The 26391-nt window shown below is 42.0% G+C and overlaps 1 protein-coding gene across 1 annotated transcript in view; it reads right to left on the reverse strand.

The window, feature by feature from the left end:
* Positions 1-201: 201 nt before the first annotated feature.
* Positions 202-26391, reverse strand: part of KIF26B (kinesin family member 26B) — a 236632-nt gene continuing 210442 nt past the window's right edge. The window contains exons 11-15 of the mRNA XM_069954389.1: positions 19609-19771; positions 15244-18619; positions 3813-4015; positions 2160-2310; positions 202-1190 (exon numbers count right to left, since the gene is read on the reverse strand). Of these exons, the coding sequence (XP_069810490.1) occupies positions 1042-1190; positions 2160-2310; positions 3813-4015; positions 15244-18619; positions 19609-19771 (4042 nt within the window). The 3' untranslated portion in view covers positions 202-1041. The remainder of the gene's footprint in view (positions 1191-2159; positions 2311-3812; positions 4016-15243; positions 18620-19608; positions 19772-26391) is intronic.

Here is a 26391-nt window from a genome sequence, read left to right on the forward strand (position 1 = left end):
TTCTGCAATGTGTCAGGTAAGGTAGGGTTCTCCCAGCTCTACCTAACCATCAATGGGGGTCAGAACACCCAGATCAAACCAATCAATGTGTCTGTGTGACATGTCAAAAGTTTTTCAAAATGACAGTAACTTTTTAAAATTTTATAAACTAAATGCCCACTTTTTTTTAAATTCAAACTTTAGGACAAGTCACGTCAAATAAGACTAGAAAACATTTCTTTTTTTTAATACTGTATGGAGCTGTGCCCATTGTACATTTAATACTGTATACCTAAACATGCATACACAAGCTGTTCATCTTCAGTAACTGTCACAAAAAAATACCCTTTTACCAGGTACTGACCATGTGAATCCTTAAAATGTCCACACATTGATAACAGACAGGTCACGCATAGTCATAAGCTGTACTGATCAATAAAACATTGCAACAAACACAAGTACTCAAAACGGCAAGTCAGAGTTAAGATAATACACAATGGGGAAAACAAGCTGCAAATACGTTAAAAAATAAAAGTGATGTTTTTTTGTTTTTTGTTTTTTTTTTTCTTATTTCGTGACTAGCACCATCTGTACACAAGAAAGTATGAACATACAGGTTTGGATATTAAAGGTTTCAAGGCACTTATTCAGTCTCCTTTTAGACTCTTCTGTGGCGTACAGTACTTCTGAAGCGTTTAGTCCCTCGTTCTTTGTCCACCGATACTCATAAAGGAGGAAAAAGTTCAGTTCTGCTACCAGTCTCTATATATACAAAAGTTACCATTAAAGTTTCTCAAAGTGCTCTCTTCAGTTTGCTGCTGACCTTTGTCTGTTTAGAGTTTAGAATTTCAGAACATAATTAGCAGATACGTTTATCCTCGCCGACATTGTCTTCCCAGCCCTTTTGTTCACATTCTCTGTCACGTTCTGACGTTACATTGCCCACTTGGTTGTCTTCTTTCCAAAGTCTTTGGATGTTGTACGGAGGGTAAATGAACTGATGGGGAGGGGGAAGGGGGAAGTCTGTTTTGTGGTCACTAGCTTCACCTCTACCCTCCAGGTTTACCTCCGCCTTGATGTAATATCGAAGCAGGTTATCATCATAAGGTGAGCCTTGCAGAAGTTGACTCGGTTTTCTAAACGTTCCGTCACACATTCCAGTGCTTCCAAATATTCCAGGGAGTCAACCTCATAGGTTTGTTCCAAGTCAACTGAAAGAAAGTAATAAAGGGTTAAAATAGAACTATATCACTCCACATATTAGTGAACAAGGCAAAATTCTACAGACAGTACCTGGATATACATGCGCACAGGGGCCACTCTACAGAACTTTCCTAGAGCTAAGTGGGTCACTTTTGCTAGCGGAATACTTTAAATTCTTCATGGCATGGGTTCATCGTAAAGATGGGAATTTTACATTCTACCCTATTCTAAAAGAGTTAAAGGGGTACTCCAGCAAGATGACTGAACCCCCAGCACACCCATAGTTCATTCAAGCTCGAGCGAGCAGCATTTCATTACCAGTGGCTGAAGAAGTTAAGCGCAGCCCTAGGGAGTCCTGCAAAACATGGATACAAGCTATGACCCTATCCATGTTTTCTAGGCAGACTTTTCAGCCACTGGTAATCAAATGCCGCATGCTTGGGGTTTGGATGAACTTGGGCGTGCTCGAAGTTTGCTCATCTTAAATTAAGGGAGCACTCCTCCCAGCATACCGCCACTATGACAGCCACTCTGGACAACCCACAGACAAAACATGGTCAATTGATTTCTATGGTTTATGCTAAATTGTGATCCTAACATCTGCATCCTGTAACCGATAGCCAGACTGCTCGGCCAGGCATGGCGCTCAGTGTAGCCTTATTCTCCTGTTCTTGGCTAATACAGTTGGATGTTTCGCATAGCGTCCTCTATACATCGCAGGCTGCTTCCCGAAAATCCCCGAAGATCAGCAGTTTCTGAGACATCTGGCACCAATAATCATTTCACAGCCGTTTGCACAGTTCACATTTTAATTGCCTGTTTTTATATCTCTGTGATTTTATGCTTTGGGTTGTTGCCACACGATTGGTGCTTTATTTGCGGTAGCGCGCAGGTGTATGGAGGCTCATAGAAACCTGCAATGGTTCTTATTTCCACAAAGAAACGAAAAAGAAATTTGCTAATCAGAAATGACTTACATTCACTAAGCCATTTATTTGGATCCAGCATCAAGTACTGCTTGGTGATCTCTAATTCCTTCATAAGCCATTCATATTTAGCTTTGACCTCGGCAATTCTCTGCTGGCGATGTTCAAGGATCTTCAGCTTTGAACTAAACCGCGATACCGTCTGATGGAAAAATATTTGAAGACAATTAAATTTAGTTGGTCAAGACTATCCATTGCAATTAATTAATTAAATATGCAAATATTCCCCAACATACGGACGTGTCACCTTCAGATGCTTGGCTACACACACCTCTAACTTAAAGGGGAACTATCTGCAGGTTAGACGAATCTAACCTGCTGATAGCCCCCTGTGGCACACAGAGCACTAAGGATGATGCTATGTCTCTTACCTTCCTGCTTGGTGCCGTTCCTGTGCTCATAGCAGTGTAATCCTCGGTCCGGAGCACCGTTAGGAGCATGCCCCGCCTCCATAACGCTGAGATGGCCGGCTCCTTCTAATGGTAATCAATGGAGCTGGCGGGCCGGATCAGTGCTCTGTGGGAGAGCAGTGCTCCGGACCAAGGATTAACTGCTAACTGCACCAGATCAGCACAGACGAGGAGGGTAAGAGACGTACAGTACCTTCATCCTCACTGCCCCGTGCACAATAGGGAGATATCAGCAGGTTAGATTGATCTAACCTGCTGTTAGTTCCCTTTTAAATTGTGCCTGTCATTTTTTTTAAAATTTGACACTTACTGTGCCCCTAAATGTTGCCTCCATGGTGCATTATCTTAATATTTTTTTTTTTTATTATTTATTTCCGTGGACAGGACAAGGAATGTACTATTTGCCCACAATATACACACAGCACAGCATATACTCCTATATCTGACAATGTGGCTAGCACTCCCTCTCTCTTGCTGATGATTTACAGAATACACAACAATAGATTGCTGTGCCACTATTTCCTTCACAGCACCTTGCAAAGCCAGGACATCAGTAACCCCTTCACCCTCCACATGCAGAGAAGGAGTTACACTAAGCACTGAACTACAGTTGCTGCTGCTAAGGAGAGGGGGAAGGGAAGATCACAGTACGGCACTGTGGATACACAGAAGCAGGAGAACAAAGTACAGTTACCCTGGGCATTATGGATGGTTAGAAATAAGAGGGAAGCCTTGATTTACCTTTTAGAAAAGAGTGAATAAATGTGCACAGGCAGACTGGCTCAGCTTGCAGGTACCGCGCCTATTTTTTAGGTTCTATTGCTTTCTCTACTAAACATAGCACATGTTAAGCCCCACACCCACTTCCTGTGGTTTTTCCCAATATAACTGTTCCTATAGATAGACTTAGCCTAACAACCAGATGTGAACACTAGAGAAATGAGACTCTTAGTGACCAAGACTTTAAAGCTGTTTTTCTGTTCGTCGGAGATGGGCGCAATTGGAGCATGCTCAAGTCTGATCTTTCGGCATTTGAATACTGATGGCTGATGAAGTTGGATGCAGTCCTAGGGAGACCTAGTAAACATGGATACAGCCTATGGCCTCCAACTTCTTTGACCAGCAGTATTCAAATGCCGAATAACAGCCAATACTTTTCAAAAATGTTCCACTAAAAATCATTGACTTGTATTGGAGGATAAAGTCATTTTAAAGCCAATAGGAAACGATATACCTTGCCGTCTTCGCTTCGGCGGCGTTGTAGCCTCTCCACATCATCTATTTCATAGACTTTTATTTCAAATGGCTCTCCTAGGCCTCGCTGTCCATTACGTAATGGTCCATCCACCCAGCGGACTCCAGGGCTGTTGGCCGGCTTTCTTACAGGAGAGGTTGCATCAAGTGATAAAGCTGGAATAAGTCGGCGTCTCTGTGATCCTAATGGATAAAAAAGATGAGTTACTGGTCAGGAAAATGCATACAATTATAGAATATCCGCCTAAGGCTATGTTCACATGCAGTAAAATATTACCAAAATATGGTTGCAATTTTGAGTGATAAATATGGCTGTATTCTCAATGTAATAATGTGCTCATGCTTATTATTTACGACCTGTTTTTGTAAAAAAAACTGCTGTTTTTCTTTCACCTGTTCGCTCTTTGTTTTATTTTCATTCACAATTACGGCCGTATTTTGGTATCACTTTACTGTGTGTAAACATAGCCTTAGGGCCCTATTTCACCGGACGATTATCGTTCAGATTACCGTTAAATTGTTCGAATCTAAACTATAATCGTTCGGTTGAAATGCAGTTAACGATTAACAGCTGCACAAGAAATCATTGATCACTTTATAAGACCTGGACCTATTTTTATTGTTGCTCGTTCGCAAAATGTTCGCAAATCGTTCGCATTGAATAAGACATTGTTTGGTCGTTCGCAATAGATACGAACGCAATCGCAAATAAATAGCGAAGAAACAACTGGCAAATACGATCATAAGTAACAATTATCGTTCCATGGAAATGAGTGAACGTTTTCAGGTCTATCACAATAGCGGTCGTTTGAGATCGTTAATTGTTAACGATTATGCAAACGATAATCGTCCGGTGGAATAGGGCCCTTAGTCTTCACAGGTTTATCAGCCATAAAATTAAAACAAGTGAACAATAGTGCTTGATCAAGCATTGGAGTGCACGATCGAGCTTGGTGCTCAGGTAAAGATGGCCGTGTTTACACCTTCAATAACTCACAGACAAACGGCCGTTAGTTATTTCTCCAGCAATAGACCGCATCCCGCTGGAGTTCTAATGTGTATTGTAGAAGCCTATTCCTATTCATCCCTTCACAAAATATACAAAAATTAGATTTACATTTTTTTTTGAGCATTTGAATACTTGCTCAACACTATGAACAGAGATAAACAAATTTACGTCAATAAGGAAGCACTTCATCAGTCGGCTTCTGTTTAACTGACTAACGCTCCTCCCTCTGTGCTGGGAAAAGCTGGATCCAGTACTGGGAACTTCTCCTAGTTTTCCAGGACTGGATACATCTTTCCCAGCACCCAGGGAGGAGCGCCAGTCCGTTAAACAGAAGCCGGCTGATGAGCGGATTAGAGAGATAACTAAGCACTTCATTATTACTGTAAATTTGCTCATCTCTAATAGTGAATAACACTGTAGTCACACTGTATCACTGCAGATGGCTCCATCAGTTTTATGCTCATTTACATGTTGTGCTTTTTATTGTTTTTCTCATCTTTCACTTTCAAAATTTCTTTCGGCCTTGCTTTAATCCATATTACTCTTCAAATAAGGAATGTATTGAGTTTCAATGGATCGATTGTCCATGGTTCTAGTGGCCATCTTTTGTACAACATAAATGAAAGGGGTTGTTCAACAGAAAACAAATTTCTTTTAAATCAACTGGTGCCAGAGATCTGTAATTTTCTATTTAAAAAAAAAATCTCCAGTCTTCCAGTACTTATCAGCTGCTGTATGTCCTGCAGGAAGTGGTGTATTCTTTCCAGTGTGGCACAGTGCTCTCTGCTGCCACCTCTGTCCATATCAGGAACTGTCCTCTCCTCTTCTGCTCTCCAGACTGGAAAGAATACAACAGTTCCTGCAGGACATACAGCAGCTGGTAAGAACTGGAAGACTGGAGATTCTTTTTAATAGAAGTAAATTACAAATCTCTGGCACTTTTTGGCACCAGTTGATTTGAAAGAAATTTCATTTGGGTGAACTACTCCTTTAAAAAAAAAAATATATATATATATACTGTATATTTATAACAAATGTATTTTCGAACCGACTGGCATCAGACTATATTATTATTTTTTTGTTTTATTTTGGATGATTTGGGAAAAACTACCTTAACACTTATATCCTACACTTCGTATTGTGCATGAGAACGCTTGTCCCGTCTAGGTAAGACACCTTTCTTGTGGTTTCAATAAATGAGAGAGCGCCTTGGGTATATTTATGACACCGTGACTGACACGATCAGCATTACTCGGCTGAAAGATGGAAGCATTCTGCCATTTGTAAATTCCATTAAGATTCCATTCATCACTCCCGGTGTTTGTGGTTTATCTGACAAACAATTGATAAGCTTAGCTGCAAAGACCCAGGTAACAATGCCATAGTGTTTGTTGTAGAGCCGCACAGCAGGATGGGGCATGTCTTCCCATGGAGAACAGTAACGTGAGCCGCCGCTGACTCTTATAAGTAGGGGCCCAACATAAATTACTGCCTCTGCCTATGAATGATGATCTTATTCCGAATAATCTGATGACAACTGATGTTCTACTGTGCTGACAACTGCAAATAATGTCAGAGATCCGGGATAACACAAGGTTTTAGTTCCAGCATCCAGATGTTTGCTGCTGCGAGTGAATGGAAAAAAAATATCCATACTAAGCGTCCTACATTAGTGATCGCTCAGACACCTAAATCTTCCCTGTGAAGCTCAATGAGGAAAATCTATTACCAGGTATTTCCATCGCTCTTTATATATACTGTATGTGTGTGTGTATATATATATATATATATATATATATATATACACACACACACACACCCATAGACACCAATGTCTGTTAGATGTAGGGCTATGTCTATGATTTGTATTAATGACAGTAACGCCTTCAATTGTCCATTTTCTTCGGCTTTACAGAAAAAAATAATAGAAGTTATACTATAGGAATTTATAGAAGCGCAGAGAAAGGATGGTTAGGCCATTATAGCAAAAGTGCAACTTTTTCATAGTCAACTGCATAACTATCTAAAACATTAGGCATTTGAAAGTTGAGAACGTTTTCAATCGGTTCTTATTCCTTTTTTAGCTCTGGCTCCCTGCTAGGCCCTCTGATGTCCCCGGCCACCTCTGTGTTATCAGCAGTGGCCGGGCTGATGACTCCCTGGTCACATCTGGGACGTTCATCAGTGTGTATACGCACTCCTCTGCCAGTAACCTTAACTCTGCAGTAATCCATCACAATGACAGCTCCCAGCACTGTGGAGCTGTCAGGAGTTGGTGAAGCTGAGCTCCACACAGAACAGCAGAGTACAGGCCAGCAGTTCTGATACCAGCCCTAGTGCTGCTGGTGAAGAGGACCAATCACAGTAAAGGAGCCGCCCACTGAGGAAACCAGGAAGTGGAGCAATCTTCAAGAAATGTGCAAGGTAAAAAGGGGGTGGGTATAACTCTTTAAGTATATTGTCACTGAACAGGAATTCACCATGAAAACCAACATGGCTGCCCTTCCTTTAATTACTCCTGTACAAATGATTGTTGCAACAAAACTGCAAACACCAAAAACCTCCTTTCCAGACTTTGGCTACAGTTTTTATGTTGGTAGACTATGGCATTCTATACAGATACACAGAGGTTTACAGTTATCTGGTATCCATCATGTGAAACTACCCCCTTGGATGCATTTAAAGGGGTACTCCAGCAAAAAAAACTGGTGCCAGAGATTTTTAATTTACTTCTTTAAAAAAAATCTTAAGTCTTCCAGTACTTATTAGCTGCTGTATGTCCTGCAGGAAGTGATTTATTCTTTCCAGTTTGGAGAGCAGGAGAGGCTTTCTATGGGGATTTGCTGCTGCTCTGAACAGTTCCTGGCATAGACAGAGGTGGCAGCAGAGAACACTGTCAGACTAAAGAGAACACACCATTTCCTGCAGGACATATAGCAGCTGATAAGTATAGGAAGACTTGAGATTTTTTTTTTTTTTTTTATAGAAGTAAATTACAAATCTCTGGCATTTTCTGTCACCAGTTGATTTGAAATAAAAAGAGATTTCACTGGAGTACCCCTTTAATCTTCAGACATATATGACTAGATGTCACTACCCAACTTTAGTCCAGGTAGAATCTTACTTTTAGATAAAGACTAATCAGGCGCTTTACATTTAATCGGAAAAAGTCCAGATGAAACACAGGCATTTATAACCCACCTCCCAATGGCTTCAGTCAGTGACAAGATGGCCCCCATCCATCACAGGTAGTCTATCACCTCTTCTGTCTGAGACACTTAGGAGAACAGAAGGGTGCAGGAAGTGTGAGAGAATTCCCGGCACAAGCTCAGACACAAACAATTTGCTCTCTCAATAGCGGTGTTATTCCGCTGCTAGGAGACGCACAGCCGGCTTAGATGAGGTTGCACATTTACAGGATAATGAAAATGTCTTGTTCCTTACTGCAACTTGCTGAGATGTTCTTCCCAAACCCAAGATTTATGATTCTCATCAGCAATAAAATAAAATCCCCTCCAGATCCTGCTGCGGTAGGTCAAGCATGCCCACCGCACACCTCTGCACTCACACTGACCCCGACAATTTATTAAAATAGCGCTCTCAATAATTGTACCGCATCAGCGCTCTACTTACTGCTCCAATTCAATTACAGAAGCCGCTCGTACTCTGGATTTCCGTATTCACCAACCCGCTGCACTTACATGATGACCTTGAGGAAAAACTGTTCTGGTTTTTGTTGGGTTTCTGCAGATTAATATATTCCGGAGTGATGTCATCCCAACATAGCACCAAATACCATAGAGCTCTCCTAATCCTCTATACAGGGTAGGGGAACCCACCACTGACTTTATCACCCCACAAAAATGAGATTACTTCTTTACTAGAGATGAAAAGAAAACACAATGGAGGAAATTTATTAAAGGCTTTGCGCCTATTTTAGGTAAATAACTGGATTTTTCACCCGATTTTGATCCAAGTTCGATTTATGAACCAATATTTGACGGGTGAATATTTTTTAGAAGTAACTTTTTTTTTGTTTTGAGTATTCACCCCAAAAATTGCTTTATCTGGGTTTTGTGCCTAATTTAGCATTTGTAACTTTTTAAAAAGTCACAAAATCTGGTGCAGGCGCATGTCATTACCAGGTGAATTTGTTTGCAATTTTTTTTTCAACTTTATATCACACAATATATTAGAACAAAATATACACTAATCCACATTATGCTAGTCGCATACATTAGACTCCCTAGTAAATGTCGTTGTCCCCCGCCACTCTACCCTGTCTGGTCTAAGTTGGTCTATATTAACCATTAGAAAAAATAAAAATAGATTTGACTAAAATGTAAAAAAAGGAAAACCATTCATTTGTCTGTATTACATGATAGTCAAGAGTAAAGTCAAAAGTAAAGATTCGCTGACATTATAAAAAAAACTTTTGACGTCATCAGGCATAAAAAGCTAAAAAAAATAGCTAGCACCCCACTAACAGTTGTTCACACTGTGCAGTTTGCACGCTGCTGTGGCTAACAAACAGACAAAAACATATTGGTGCAGGGCCCGCCTCCGGTGCACCAAACCAGACATTGGCATAAGCACAAGCTGGGGGGAGGGATCTCAGAAACCGGGCGGTGATAGAATGAGCAGACAGCACAGTTACGCCGTGGTGCCGATCGGGAAATCTTAATTGATTAGATCTAGTGGTAGATAATCATGGCAGAAATCTACACCTGGTCTGGAGCGAGTGTACATTTCTGCGCCTCTTAGTAAGTCCAGTGGGGTGCCTAGGGATAGGCCAGGATACCGGTACGCCCAGCATTCTACCAATGTGACCATTAAGCGTTAATATTCACCCCTCCCCATGAGATGTTAGATGGAAAGGACTGCTATGGGGTACATAGGACTTCACGACTCTTCACTAAAATAGATTTCCATATTATATTGTTCCTTTCATCAACTTTTACACCATCCTCTTATTTTCCTTCCTGGTAAAATGTAATAAAAGGGAATTATAAAAACATTTCTTTACCACTATGGTAAAACGCAAAAGCCGGCTGTAGATTTATTATGGTCACCTGGCCAATTGATCCTGAGGAAAAAAAAATAGATGTATGGATCTACTGTAGCTTATAGATTTACACGCCGCGCTGACAAGGGAAGAATTGATCGACGAGGCTGTGTGGGGTAACACCGATGTCTGCACCTTCTGTTATATATGTTCTACAGTAATTCAGTCCCCGGGCGCACCGCTACTGTATCTGCTTACGCCCGGCGTATCTGCAGAGAAGCAATCCAATAAACTCATACAGGGGCTCGTCTATAGATTGAATGAAAGGTTTTTTAATATTGCTGCAATAGAAATAGCAGGGGATGGACTACCATAAGACTCTGGCTTCTCCGGATGGAATTGTAATTGATAATTTGATGGTGTTTTTTTCTACTCCTCTGGTCAATATTATAAAACAATACACAATCGTGTAGTAAATGGAGGGTTAAATAATGATTTAATGTATCACAATGCCCCTTGTGTGTCGGTGCGAGTCTCCATGCAGGGTCATCCACTGATATATAGTGATCATTTATGTCAGAAATCTTTCTGGTCACAACAGCCATAAATAAGGCAGACAAGGTTGCGTGACCCGAGATGAGCGGATCTTTACCGACATCATCTTCAGAGCCCTATGAATTGTAGAGCGCAGTATACAAGGCTCAGGAGATTGTTGTCTCCTCTCATAAACCACTTGCCCTTTTTTATGATTTGCCATAATGAAAAAAAGAAATCCCATTTGGAATAGGCCTGGGTTGTGGGAGATGTTGCCTGTGATTCCGCCCTGTCATATCGCCACAGGTCATCGGCTCATAACTGAACTAATTCCGGCCCCTGAGATCTTCTGCCGTCTCACTGCTAAATTACTCTGACATTAAAGGTAAGAATCCATCTCTGGACACAGACAGCTCGTACCACCCTACAAGGCTTCTCCAGCGTCTACACACATCGACATAACATACAAATGTGTTTTATGGTAAACAAAACAAAAACCATAATGTTTCTGAGTTTTACCAAAAATCACTGATTCCTGTTACTTATTTAATGCCAACATATTCTGCTCTGGGTGCCAATGCATGAGGTCCTGGCTGGCATCTGCAGAAGAGAAGCGCGGAGCCAACTAGATGGGGAGTTGAACTTAGGTGTTTCTTCTTGCATTCAGGGATGGGCTATTATAATGCGGGCTTATTCAGGCGGTCCTGGGTGCCCACGGCCATCCGAACCGCCCACATATAATCTCACTTCAGTTGCTCATCACTTGGGAGCCCACCAGGCCATTCTCCAGTGGGCTTATGAGTGATGTGGAGCTGCAGGGCCATCCCAGGACACTGTTGGGTGGCCGGGACTTCTGGCACAAGCAGAGTCTGTAACACGCTGTCTGTGCCAAAAACAAAAGAGGAGAGTTGCAGCAATGGGGGAGGGTGTCTTAGGTGAGTTTTTTTTCTTCTATTTATCAACTCTGGGGGAGCAACACAGGGGGCCATGGACTAAAGGGGGGACTACACAGAGGGCCATTGCCTAAGAGGAACTACACAGGAGGCCATGGACTAAGGGGGTACTACACAGGGGGCTGGGGACTAAGTAGGAAACTACACAGGAGGCCATAAACTAAGGAGATACTACACAGGAGGACATGGAAAGGGGCCTACACAGGGGGACTACAGGAGACCATCTACCAAAGGGGGACTACATAGGGGACCATCTACTAAAGTAAGATACACAGAGGGCAAATATGCATGCAAGCTCTTGAGTCCTGCGTCAGGGCTGCAGGGTTGCATCTGATTCATTTAGTCTGGGATCTGAAATAATATCGGGGTCTGGTAGAGGACATGTACACATCAGCCCAATTGTGATGTCTAGATGACTGGGGAATCTCCAAAAAAAGCATGCCTTGTAGGATTTTCCAGATATGCAATGGTTAATACCTATCAAAAGGGTCCAAGAAAAAATAACCAGAGCCATGTGTGCCCAAGGCTCTTTAATGCATACAAGGAGCAAAGGCTAGCCCAAAACTGCAGAGAAAGTGAACGCCCGCTAGAATAATAACATATTAAACACACAATGCATCACAGATTAGAAGCCGATCAGTTCTAACAGCGAATCCTCGCTAAATATATCACTAATCCTCCATCTTGTAGGCTGATTGATATCCCTCACAGAACACACCATTGTAACCATGATACATATCTTCTTGATGGAAAATCCCTTCTATTGATCTGCCAGGTCTGCTGAGAAGGAATATTTATTATGCATATTCAGCAGTTTTCAAAGGGCAGTCCATTGCCTAGTGTTTCAGAAGAACTAAGCAGCCAGATTCTAGGTGTATACATTCATTTGGTTCAGATGAATCCAGAAACACTGCCCCCTGGGAAGACAAATCCCAATGTCCCTAGATTCACTGATGTTGAAAAACATGTGGTGTCTCCGCAGTGTTTTGGTTGATCTATTTATGTTGGAAAATGCCTTTACAGCATTTAAAGACAGGAAGTCCCATGTTTCCCAAGTCACCTTCGCTCACAGAGAAGGCCATCATGTGGTAATGGACACACTGAGCCATGACACTCTGTACTTGCCGGGCTTTGTGTTCAGTCTTTTTTTTTTTTTTCAAAAAGCACAAAAGACTAAACAGCTTCAGGAGACCGGACCTGGATACAAGTCAGTATAGCTGTTATATAGCTGCCTTCAGGAGACTGGACCTGGATACAGTAAGTATAGCTGTTATATAGCTGCCTTCAGGAGACTGGACCTGGATACAGTAAGTATAGCTGTTATATAGCAGTCAGGAGACTGGACCTGGATACAGTAAGTATAGCTGTTATATAGCTGCCTTCAGGAGACTGGACCGGGATACAGTAAGTATAGCTGTTATATAGCTGCCTTCAGGAGACTGGACCTGGATACAAGTCAGTATAGCTGTTATATAGCTGCCTTCAGGAGACTGGACCTGGATACAGTAAGTATAGCTGTTATATAGCTGCCTTCAGGAGACTGGACCTGGATACAGTAAGTATAGCTGTTATATAGCTGCCTTCAGGAGACTGGACCTGGATACAGTAAGTATAGCTGTTATATAGCAGTCAGGAGACTGGACCTGGATACAGTAAGTATAGCTGTTATATAGCTGCCTTCAGGAGACTAGACCTGGATACAGTAAGTATAGCTGTTATATAGCTGCCTTCAGGAGACTGGACCTGGATACAGTAAGTATAGCTGTTATATAGCTGCCTTCAGGAGACTGGACCTGGATACAGTAAGTATAGCTGTTATATAGCAGTCAGGAGACTGGACCTGGATACAGTAAGTATAGCTGTTATATAGCTGCCTTCAGGAGACTGGACCGGGATACAGTAAGTATAGCTGTTATATAGCAGCCTTCAGGAGACTGGACCGGGATACAGTAAGTATAGCTTTGTTACAAAGCATGATAACTAAAAGAAAATTAATAAATATTTATTGCATACTTGCTTTATATCACATCCACTGCTGATTTAGATTTTTACAGTCATAACAGGGATACTTTACATTTTCGTGTTACCAGATGTCATTTTTTTTTAAGAAAATGTAATACTTCGTAAAATTATACTTTTTCCCTAAAGCCCCTATTACATGAGACGATTATCAGCCGATGTCGGCTGATCGCTGTAATCGTTTGTCTTTCAACATGTTGAAAGACAAACAACTAATATAACAGTGATCTGCTGCCGTCGCCCTGTGGGACAGGAGTGGCTGCAGCAGACCGCTGCTATTTGCTATAGACTGCCCGGACAATCTAGCGATCACCTGGGCAGCGTCCCCGCGGCCCCCCCTGTACTCACCCGCTCGCTGCCGACGCGTGGAATAGCAGCAGCAGCAATCAGGGAACGAGGAGCAAACAAGCGCTGATAGTGGTGATACAGGTCACAGGATTTACTACTTTAGAACTACTGTATAGTATGATTTTTTTCCATTGCAATGAGTAAAGAAAGTGATGGCCCTAAGCAATATAGATTTTCAATGGCGTTCTGCAGTACTGTAGTTTCTCCGCTTTTCCAAGACAAATCACCTTATCTACCATCTCTATAGTATAATGCAGACACAGTACAGTATCTCACAACCAGCACAATCAATTTTATTGCTTAATTATATCCAAGGCCATTTTCTCATAGCCTTTCTGTGCGCTATTGATTACTAATATAGCATACAGCTACAATTTTATGGTCCCCAGCTGCTCCTCCAATCAATTTCTTTCGCGGTGATGTCAACGACAGCAACGTTCTAGCAGTTGATTCATGCAAAGGGTAAAGGGCTGATGACTATATTACAGAGCCATTCCTGTCCTATGTAACATAATCCTTGAATTAGTATGTAACATCTTTGTATATTCATTGTCATATACACATAATCCATTGTCATAGGTTGTGCTTCCCTATACAGTGAGACATAGCGCCAAAACCCTATACTGTGCGGTATACCTTCTTATTTTTACGATGTATTCTACTCTATGGTAACACAGTAATATATTTTGCAGTCTTCCTGAGGTATCTGCTGGGGAACGCTCCCAATGTACACATCTGACATAAGGCTCAGGTGTCATGTGAACACAGCCTAAGGGAAATATTATGATTTTGCCCCATCATTGAAAGAAGAAACAGCTCCAACCACTAAGCTACAGTAATAGTTATTTACATGACGATTGGTTTGCATGTGCAGAAGTAAAACTGATTGTAGAGGTTAAAACATACATAGTTATTAATATTATGACTCGTGTAGAGTTTAACAAACTTCGCGCATGCTTGGGTCCATCCGAACCCGAGCGTGCAGCATTCGATTAGCGGTGGCTGCTGAGGTTGGATAAAGCGCTAAGGCTGCCTGGAACACATGCATACAGTCGATGGCTATGTTCACACAACGTATAAAAAACTGCTTTGAATAAAAACTGCACTGAAGTCTAAGTCTAAAATAACTGACATGATCATAATTTCGACGGCCAAAGTATACAACAGTCATTGTTCAATACATTGTATGAACCAATGGCCATTGTTTCCATTGACTTCAATTCAAAACACTGCAGTATGAAAAGAACGTCCGTTGTTTTAATTTAAAACAAAGACCATTCTTTTCGTAAAAAGTACATTGTGTGAACATAGCCCATAGCGGTATCCATGTTTTCCAAGGGCTTTCACCTACTTCAGCAGCCACTAATCACTCGTGTACGGACCCAAGCATGCTCTAAGTTTGCTCAACTCTACTAATGTGTAAGGAAAACAACATGGTTTGCTATTCTTAGGGGATAAATGTGCATCAAGCGCGTTTTGCAGTAGAGAAGTTTAAATGTTAATATACTAAATATCTACATTACAAAATTCCACTAAAGCGTACCTGAGTTGGATCGTTTTTTTGATGATTTGAGACTTCGGCACCTCCCGCTGACAGAGCTGCTGTTTTCACTCATAGAGTCTTGGGCAGACGAACCACTCCCTGTGGCTTCACTGTCTCTCATCATGCTTTCATACCCACTGCTCCCACCGCTGTGATAAAAGAGTGCGGTTTTGCCCATTGCAGGTGGTAGCTCGCCACTGAGCACACTGCTGTTGTCACTGCCATGGCCACTACTACAGCGGTGTGGCTTTCGAGGAGGAGTAATTTTGCTATATGGCGATGGTAAAGTATGTACAGTGGGCTTCTCCTCGGCATGGAGTGCTCCTCGTTCATCAGAGTCTGAATTTCCATGTGAATGCACCCCCCGACTTCCTGTGCTTCCTTGGAGTAGCTCTGAAATCCTTCCATTAACTGCTCTTAAGGGCAACTTGGATGCCAAACCAGTGCCTCTATTTCTGCTAAGAGACTGTGTTGACCAAGACATATTTTTCCCATTTGGAGGAAGGCTTGAGCTTCGTCCTACAGACTGTGGAAGTGACTTTGTAGAAAAGCTCAGGGTTTTGGTTGCAGAAGCAGAGAGACTGCGGGCTTTAGGACTGGCAAGAAGTAGCTTGCTTACTGCTGATATCTTTGAAGGACTGCCTTTTGGAGAAGCTCCTGCTGATTGAGAGGTGTTAGTTGGAGAAGACATGACACTTCGATTAAGACTTCTCCCAGACCTTGGTAAAGTGCTATCCTTACTGAGGATCATTCTGGAGCTGACTGATGAAAGGCTCCCTGCTCGTTCTAAAGACAAGCATTCATAGTGACTTCCATTCGATCTTCCCAAAGAATTGGTTCTGCTGGCCAACTGTTCTAGTTTGGCACTAAATAACTTGCTACTACTGTTGCTTCTGGTGTCCATACTAAATCCTGTCAATTTGCCATTAAGTTCATCTGGAAGACTGCGTAAAGAAGACAGAGAGTGTTTTGATGGACTGCTTGCGGTGTGCTGAGGGCTTGCCCTATTCCTGTGATCTAGGCTTGATTTCCTAACTGGTGGAAGAGGAGGAATGCCTTTGGGACGAGCAAGAATACAATGTTTAGGAGAACCAATTCTTCTCTCTAAGGTGGATCTAGATATTTGAAGTGGGTTTACGGAACCTGCAGAGTGGTTTTCAGAGTCATAACTCATGACATCCTGCTCCTCCTGCATACAGGATCTTTCGAGAACTCTAGGAAGGCTGCCTCTTTGTGAGTAATCACTTATATGAAGTAGACTTTGGGTGGTAAGTGCCATTTCGCACCCATCGACAACTCTCCTAAGGCTCTCGGAGAGTGGTGAGATGCTGCCTTCTCCACTGCTACTGCTTAATCTGTCTGTCATACTTTGCTTTCTGTACAGGTCCTGGTCGGTAATGCAGTTAGCAGCTTCGGGTATTTGTCCATCGGTCAAACTATTTTTCTCCCTCTTGGTATCATCTTCACGTTTTAACCAAGGATCATCAAATATAGGTTCCATTTTACAATCTCCGGAATTGTTTTCTACAGAATGTGACAACTTTTCAGGCAGATTTAATCCTGGCAGGCATTCATCAGTCTCCTGAGCTTTAAAAGGACTCACGGCAATGCAGGGATAAACGGTAATGTTTGTTTTCATTGGAATGTAGTTTTCACAGCCATTCAGACTTGAGGTATTTGATATAGTGACTGTGGTTTTCCCTACTGCTGAAATCTTGCAGTTATTTATAGGGGATGCATTATTCTGAACGGCCTCAACCATTTCTGACTGAATGAGCACTTTGTCCATTTCTGGCTTCTGTCTGTTATTTGCACACATTGCACTAATATTCTGCAATGCAGTTGTGAATTCAGAAATAGGAGGCTCAGCCAATGCCTCACCATGACCATAGCATGCCTGAGCAATGAAGCTGTGGCAAGACTGTTCACCATCACTACCTGTGCTCATTTCACTCAACCAGGAGCTGATGGAAGACCTCCTGCTCCCACCTTCTTGACCTTTTTCTTCTAGTCCAGGCTTAGGAAGGGGTAAGAATTGTGTGATGCTGACTTCTGATACGGGTGCTGAGCTTGAAAAACATTCAAGGTCCTCACTTATGCTGCTAATAATACTTACAGGTCTGGAACCAGAGGCCAAAGCCTGTACGGAACAGTCACTATTAAAACTGATGATACTAGTTGGTCGACCATTGTCAAGGACTCCACTTATTGTTAACTCTTCAACTAAAGTGAAAACCAACTCGTCCTCTCCGTTTAGTTCCAAAGGCTGTTGGACAGTTACCATTGTTGTACCAAGAACTTCCTTTTTGGACTCCTCAGATTCCTGCTGCTCTGCAAGTACAGATTCCGAAGACAGATTGCTTGAATTAGATAGTGATCTTTTCATGATTTGCGGGCTCATACCCACAGGAGGAGTCCGAATCTCTGGTTGTGGAAGAGATTCCAATAGTGATCCCAAATCCTTACTTGTAGAATGTGGAGGGGTAGAACTAGGCAAGACTCCTTTCTGTGTATATACTTTACATCTCTGTGAAGGAGAGTTTGGTGGTTTGTACTCTGAAGTTTTCGAGAGGCTAGCAATACCTAATCTTGGTGATCCCATTGCTCTAGGTTTTCCTTCCACAAACCCACAACTGTTCAGACTTTCTCGGCTTCCCTGTAAGCTGGCATTCTGCACTAACTGGGGGGAAGCTCCACTATGGGCTCCACAGCTGCCTGTAACACTCCTAGGAGAAGATGGCGTGGATGTGTTTGCTACATTCCCAGGTGGAACTGGAGAGTGATTTCTTGGTATCTTACAAGCTGGTCCGACAGAATTTTCTCTGGCATCTTTGTCAGATTGTACATTCTCTAGAATGCTTTCTTCTATATTTGTTTCTGTTAGGGTTTTTGGCTCTGTGTTTGGGCATAAAGCTTTGGTTGATTGGTCTCCACTATACTGAGCAGGAAGCTCTTCAAATGGAAATCTGTTTGTTTCTTCGCTGCCATCGATACAATCCAACCGTTCCTGCAATTCTGCAAAAGTATTACATTTCAGACAATCCCTCTCTGGTTTGTTGTGAGCCACTTCATTCACGTCCTCCAGCTTCACTTCGTTTTTTGACTTTTGTAAAACTGGAACAATTGGGACAAAGTCAGGTGGCCCTTCATTATCTGTAAGTTCCTTGTCGGACAATGCTGTTCCATTGGGGCCAACATAAATAACTGTATCACATGACTGTTCGCTGCTTGAGGAATAATCTGGGTCGCTGGATAAACTGAGAAGCGGGAAGTCAGGGTCAACCACATTTCTCGAATGGAATGGTCTCAGCTGAGTTGGCCTACGCATTCGTCCTTCTTCACAGGAACTCTCTCCTCCAGATGAACTTGATGTATACTGGTAATGAAAAAAAGTCCAAACTCGTATGAGAAAATGTAAAACAGTACAAACTAATTAAACAAAATCAAAAGTATTTAAAAGTAACATGGCTCCTTATGTCAGTGAAAGCTTTAAAGAAGAAGTCCCTATCTGAAAAAAACAGATAGGCAGGGAGGGTGCAGGAGCATAAGAAACCAAGTAAACCTATCCTTGCGCCCCCCTAGCTCCACTCCCGGGTCCAGCTGAGAGCCGGCGGCCTCCTGCAGCTTCTCCAGCTGAAACATCACGTACCTGGCTGAGGGGTTGTCTGCTCACCACCCCAGTCACTAAGCGGGCAATCGCTTAGCTGGGCCATGACTTTGTAGCTGGAGAAACTTAAGTATGTGACATACCCATTCCAGCTGAAAATGACAGCTAATGGACATCAGAACAACCAAGGAGTGGCGGCACTACAGGGACAAGGGAACAGGTAAGTATACATAAGTTCCCGCACCCCCCTGCCTGCCTTGTTTTCATTTTCCTGGGACTCATTTAATAATGGACAATAAAACAGTAAATACAAAGTATATCTATATACACCTAAGTCAGTGACTGCCCAATGTTCACAGTATAAGGGCTGTAAAATAATGTGTAATAAAAAAACAGCTTCTATATCTTGGAAAGTACAATAGCCTTTCAATCATGAGCAGCATACCTTACTGCAAAGAGAAGCAGTTTAGGAAGCAAAGATGGAGCAGATGAACACCCGATTTGAGATTTAAAACATTTTGATAATATAAACATAAAGCACATCACCTAACAAAAAAACTATACCAGCAGTGAATATTTTTGTATGTTTGTATATGTGTCAGACTTTTCTTATGTGAGTCCCTGGGATCCCTGCATCTTCATATTTCATATTACATCTCAGTGACCTAATCTAAAGCAAAGCTCTGACGTCTCCCACAATCTGTTGCTTTATTGCTGTGAGTTGGTCCTATAATCACACGTAATCAGGCATCTCTTACCTTGGTTTTCTTTTTCTTCATCCTCAGCACCCGGGATGCGATCTGGATAGTGGACAGTGTCTCGGCATAGTTTCCTGCAGCAGCCGAAATGTGAGCTATCATGGTAGTGCGGCAGTTCATGTTCCCCAGGGACTCTCGGAGTAGCATTGTGAGCTTGCTCTCTCTGCAGAGACAAAATGAATTAGGGCTGCATTAGTGGAACATGTTTCACTTGGACTGTGATGATGATGATGTGACTTCAGAGGCCTGAAGTTTTTTTTTCCCTCCTCTCCTTAATGGCATGCTAATCAGGATCATGCCGCAGAGTCACAAAGCATCTCATGTAAAGATGAGATCTACAGGGGATGGGTCACTAGGATTTCTTTTATGGAATTATATCAATCCACTGACCATTTGACTTTATGCTGAATCTATGACTAGGAAGAAAAACGTTACTACCTCGGCTTTTAAGCGACCTAATTACTTCTGACAGCTCGGTTATTAGACTGAAAATTACTTTTCTACCTTATAAATGATTGCATGTTCAGTATACTAATAATGCTTTCATGTATGTGGATCTGTGAAGGTGCCACCACACCCTGTGTTTTACTCAGAAAGTATTAGGGATGTATTACACGGAGCGATTATCGTATAAAAACTCGTTATAATGACCGAAAATGAGCGATTATCTGCCCGTGTAATAACGACAAACAATAAGTCATTAATCGTTATCCAACATGTCCAACAATCATCGTTGGAAGGTTGTCGAGCGTTTGCATATTTGTTCATCAAATAAATTGTTCACAGATTAAGGCTATGTTTACACACAGTATTTTTGCTCAGTATTTTTTACCCAAAACTAGGATTGGACTGAAAACACAGAGAGGCTATGTTCACACACTGTTGAAATCTAGTGGATGGCCGTCATTTCATGGAAAATAATGGCTGTTCTTTCAAAACAACAACCCTTGTTTTAAAGGAGAAGTCAGGAGATTAAAAAAAAAAAAAATGGTAGCTGTCAGGGGGGAATGTACTAAGGAGTCCTAACGTACCTCTGCCTACGCCCGGATATTGTTCCTGCCTGTTGCCTATCTATTGTATAGCGCTCTGGAACTAAGGGTGCTTTATAAATAAATAATAATAATAATAATAATAATAAATAAATAAAAAGGCGTTGCCCCCTCCCCCCGAGTTGAGATGACATCAAAACTCAAGGGAAAATTCCGGTCCCGGTTGATGGACAGCCCACTCGTACAGTCAGTGACTGGAGCGCCATCACGCCCCACCCACTCACTGACTGAACGGCCAGTCCATTAGGCGGGTTGTGACGTGTAAGCATTATATAGTGCACTGCTTTATACAGGTTATCAGATAAAATGGCCACCTCCAAACTATGCAGATTTCTGAAGAAATAATCTGCCGTCTGCAGCGACCTGACACCTAGGGGGGAGATTTATGAAAGGGTGTAAATATACACCTGCCCACAGCAACCAATCACAGCTCAGCTTTCAGCTCTGGTAAAATATATGAGGAGCTGTGATTGGTTGCTGTGGACAGTTTACACCCTTTCATAAATCTCCCCCCAAGTGTTCTCAGCCACCCTATATTATCCCCCGAGTTATGGATAATGGATGGTGCATAATGAACATACATTTTCCTATAGAGCCACTGGGGAGGGTTTATTAGCCGGCCATTAATTACACTTATCAACATCTCTCCGGCTATTTAGATATTAAATGCCGCACTTATTCCTTCCGTTTTATCTCTCTCTTTGTTTCTAACAAAAATGAATTCTGAATTCATTATATACGACAATGGTAATTAGACAAGTTCAGTAATGGACTGTTACAGATCGGCTCTTCAGAAATAATTACGCATCCTCTCACACCCAAATGTCTCTTATTACAGCTGATATTGATAACCATTTCCTATTGGCCGCACAGACAATGGAGTAGAGATGGGAAAGAGCGAGAAATAAGAAAGAAGTCTCTTCTCCACCCATATATATATATATATATATATATATATATATATATATATATATATATACACACACACACATACATACGGGCACGGCATTGTTCTGTCAAAAGATGTTTTTGAACCATACGTAACCTAAAGTCTATCGGTCATTAAAAGAAAAAAGAAATGTGCTGAAGACGTTTGCATTTCCGCTCTCTGTCCCATCAATTTGCTGAATGTGACCATCTTGGTGACTTGGTTAAGAGCTGGGAGAGAATGCACTTATTCTCCTTCTGTCATTTATTTAGTTTACGTTTGTGTGTCTACGGTTTGTGATTAAATCGACCTTTCCATGTACTGAGCCTGGAATTTATAGAGCTTTAATAATAATAATAATAAGAATAATAAGAATGATAGCAGTGGTAAATACATTATAATAATAAATAAAAATAATAGTAATAATTAACTTGACAACAATAATAATAGTAATAAGGCTTGCAGAAGAAGAAAATATTGCATAGGGATGTAACACTAAAAGTTTTGTAAATGGATCAACAAAAAATATTTTTGCGTACCGGGATAACAAAAATCTAAAAATCATCACTCACACCACACACTTTTGTCTGTTTTTATATAATAAGAGTGATGATAATCTAAATTCATCGATATCATCTTTGCAAATCCCTTTTCTAATATAAAGCAGCTTGTTGGTAATAAAATTTTTGTTTGTGGTAACACTAAAAAACACTATTACAGTTTGCAGATTTAGTAACATTTCTTGCGATGGGTTTTGGATTATTCGCTTTTTGCTCTTAAACTCTCAGCACATTTCCGCAGCCTGGGTGTCCTTACATACACTAGGTACATAAAGCGGCCTGTCCCACAGCATAGATGATAAGTGACTGATCACTGGGCATCCCACTCATAGGAACCCCCTCCAAGAGGGATGTCAGAAATCTAAGGACTGAATTCGGCTACCTATACAGTTATAGAGACTTTAAGGTGTCACCCCCTCCCCCCTACTCTATGTGTGGGTCCCCGCACCATGCTGCACATTTGATATATATACCTGTAGAACACTTGTCTGTGTCTTCATCGCTTGACAGAGTCACCTAGGTGGGGAGATGGGGCCCAACTGCCATGAAGCCCTGCTCAGTTGACACTGTTAAAGAGGTTGTCCAGCAAAAATTATTTTCTTTTAAATCAACTGGTGTCAGAAACTTAGATAGATTTGTAATTTACTTCTATTTAAAAATCTCGAGTCTTCCTATACTTATCAGCTGCTGTATGTTCTACAGGAAGTGTTTAGGAACTGTCAGGAACTGTCCAGAGCAGGAGAGGTTTTCTATGGGATTTGCTGCTGCTCTGGACAGTTCCTGACTTGGCCAGAGATGTCAGCAGAGAGCACTGTGACTGAATGTAAATAAACAACACTTCCTGCAGGACATACAGCAGCTTATAAATATGGGAAAACTTGAGATTTTTAAATAGAAGTAAATTACAAATCTATATAACTTTATGACACCAGTTGATTTGAAAGAATTTTTTTTATTTTTGACAACCTCTTTAACTGATGATATTGATACAGTGTCACTTTAAATGGAGTTTTATGGACACCTCTAAGATTTTTACATGCATTAGAGATTATCACGCTGCAATATTCATTCTTTCATTCATTTTTTGGTGCCCTGACCTGTTCCCAGTTTCATTCAGCTCATGTCCAGGTATCACATTTATACACAATGGTTGCAAGGTCTGTTAATCCAGAATGCTGCTGGCTTCACAACTGCTCATGTACTTACACAACTTCCTTTCTGTTTTCTTTCCCCCCTTTAATCCAGTCCAAAAAGAATGTCTCCCCATCTCTGATGACAGACACGGGTGCTACAGGAATGGTTGATCCGACCTCTCTTATTGGTGGGCTCCTCTCTCTCTATGCAGATGCACATGCACAGTTCATCCCCTTTCCTCTGTGGGTGCCCTCATCCTTATCAATACAGTACAACCCAGGTGCTCTCCCTGAAGGTTTAGCTTCTGTCTTATCTCTCTACACCCCAATCTGCGTTGTACAACCAGTGGCGTAACTATAGTGGTTGCAACATATACTGGCCCCTCTCACCAGCACATCATCCTGCAATCTTCTCTCACCAAGCTCCCAGATAAGCACTGACCTGTGAATCTAGCGTTTATGTGCCCAGACAGTCTCCAAACTGTACAGCTGCTTGTCTCCTCTTCCCACTCACTCACCCCCCTCAGCTCCTCCCCTCTCCATAGGTTATAATGGACACAGCAGACCCGTAAACGTGAGGTAAGAAAACAGCTTTTTGAGTACAGAAAGAGGTATTTTGCCTAATAAAACCTATTATAGAGTTTCCTTGTACTATTAATTTCTGCAATAAAAATAACACACTAATAATCCAATAGTGAGGGATGTTTTCTGGTTACTTTGTGCAATCCAGTTAATTGAAAGGAACACTCCCTGAAACTCCACATCAGTCAATGAATTATTAAAAATAAATTAATTCTGACAAACAGGTGGTGTAGGAAAGCTGCAGAATGTGGCAGAGATGTGTAGGGGAATAATAGCCCACGCTATGGCTAAGCTTTGAAAAAAGGTTTCAGGCCATGGTACAAGTAATGAAACATCAGACCGGATTGTACAGCAAAACTCCCCCCCAGAGAACGGGTATTGGATTATTTTTGTTCAATTATATTGGTAACGTGGTTCAGCTTGATGAGAAAATAACCAGCTGTGCCATGAATACTGATTAGACGCCATCGTGTTATTCCTACAATTAAATACCCGCTAATCAGCACTGGGTGGTTGTGACTTCATGTAATTGAGTCAGAGCCATGTGGGAAACAGGTGAGAATATTTATAGCCGGGGACAGAAGCTGCTGATCTCAGCACAAACTCATCTGTACGCACAATCCCTTCTCCTGCCCGGCGTTCAGCGCTAATCAAATCCCATTGGAGGAATATGAGGGGAGATGGACTAAATGACGTGCAGATAATTCATGTTTATACACTTATACTAGGAAAACATCCCCAACTATTTGTCAGAAAAGCCCTAAAGGCGCATATTAAAGGGGAAGTTCGTGGTCGGATATTTTTTTTCAAAAGAGCCAGAGAGAAGATAACATGCACCTACCTCCCCGGCTCCAGCGCTGAGGTCCGCTGTCCTCCTTTCCGGTCCCCTGGCTGCTTACTGGTCTAAGCAGTGCCCTGGGTCGTGACACGTCAGCATTACTCAGGTGGGACGCCGCTACAGCGACTGGCTGAGCAGGGCTGAAATATCGCATGCCGGGTCCCCGCTCAGACCAGGAAGTGGCCGGGGGACCGAGAACCAGAGCGAAGGACCGCAGACCACCAGCACTGGAGCCGGGGAGGTAGGTGCCCTGGACCCTGGACTCCTCCTTTAAAATGGCCTGAACTGATCTCTTTATCCACTTTTATGGAATATTGGGCCTGATTTACTAATGTGTTTCTCACAGAAAATTGTTGAGTTGTTGTCCATTTTTAGTAGATCAACGTATTTACTAAAAGCGCACGACACAGGGAAACTCTTTAATTCACCGCGTCTCTGTCATTACAGTGCCGCAGCAATTCAAAAAGTTTCCTTGCTACGGGGAAACAATCCATTGCATGCATTTACTGACGTGTGAATGCAGCCTAAAGGTCCCCATACAACTTCAGTAACTGATGGCCGAACAATTGTCCGCCACCTCTCCTCCCCAAACACAGGAACGTTCGGTGCGGCTGAGCGTTTCTGTGTTCTCTATGGGGACGGGTAAGCCTCAGCCAGAAACACAATATATTAACCACAAGCTTATAGGGACCTTAAAGGAAAAGTGTCATCAGAAAATCAATTATTGTATAAATAATGTTTTTATGTTAAGCAAATTTGTTAAAGAATTTTTGGTGACATTTTTTTTTCCCATTTTTCTGTATTATAAAATAATCCTGACATGTTGCAGTTTTCATTCTCACCCTTGGGGCTAAAACTTAGCTGAGACTTCCTGTTGTATCTGTGGTGATGAGGAGGCTGCTGTAAAGTAATCTGTACAGCATTGCGGCGTCATGTGACTCCAGTAGATAGAGGAGACAATAGCAGCTCCCTGTTCTCTTCACAGGCCACAGAGCGCGCGTAGTAATGTTTCACACCTCAAGAGTCAGTCTATTCTCATCTATGCCCATGAGTCTTGCTGTAAAGCATGTCACTAGGCAAGATGGCCGCCCCCACGACAATGTACAAATAGTGAAATAAAAAAAATTACAGCCAGAAAATAGAAACAGATTAGAATAAAACAACAAGTTTTAGTGTCTGACTCTAATCAGTAATAGAAAATCTAGGTGACACATTCCCTTTAAGTGTGTTCTGGAATAGTCTCACATGCTCACTGTTCTCTCCACCATTTCGTCCTGATATATAAACCTCATAGTTTCAGGTAGACCTCTATAGAGATGAGCATATATTGAGCATGCTCATGTTCGTCTGCACCTGATTGTGCAGCATTTGATTACCTGTGGCTGGAGAAGTTGGATGCGACCCTAGGGAGTCTGGGTAAACATGGATGCGACCTATGACTGTATCCATGTTTTCCAGGCAGCCTTAGGGTTGCATCGAACTTCTGCAGCCACCGCTAATCAAATGCTGCATGGTCGGGCTCAGATGATTTGCTCCTGTCTAGCCCTCTATTGTTCTTGCAAGTTCCATGGTTATTGGAGGCGGCCATATACACAGACTATAACGCTGCAGAGAACAGACTAATCAGAGCGCTGTGAGTGCATACTAATGAATTCCAACTTTCCTGCAGCCGCGCACAGCTTGACACTGATGA

This window comes from Dendropsophus ebraccatus, chromosome 15 (assembly GCF_027789765.1).
Source record: "Dendropsophus ebraccatus isolate aDenEbr1 chromosome 15, aDenEbr1.pat, whole genome shotgun sequence".
Lineage (NCBI taxonomy): Eukaryota > Metazoa > Chordata > Amphibia > Anura > Hylidae > Dendropsophus > Dendropsophus ebraccatus.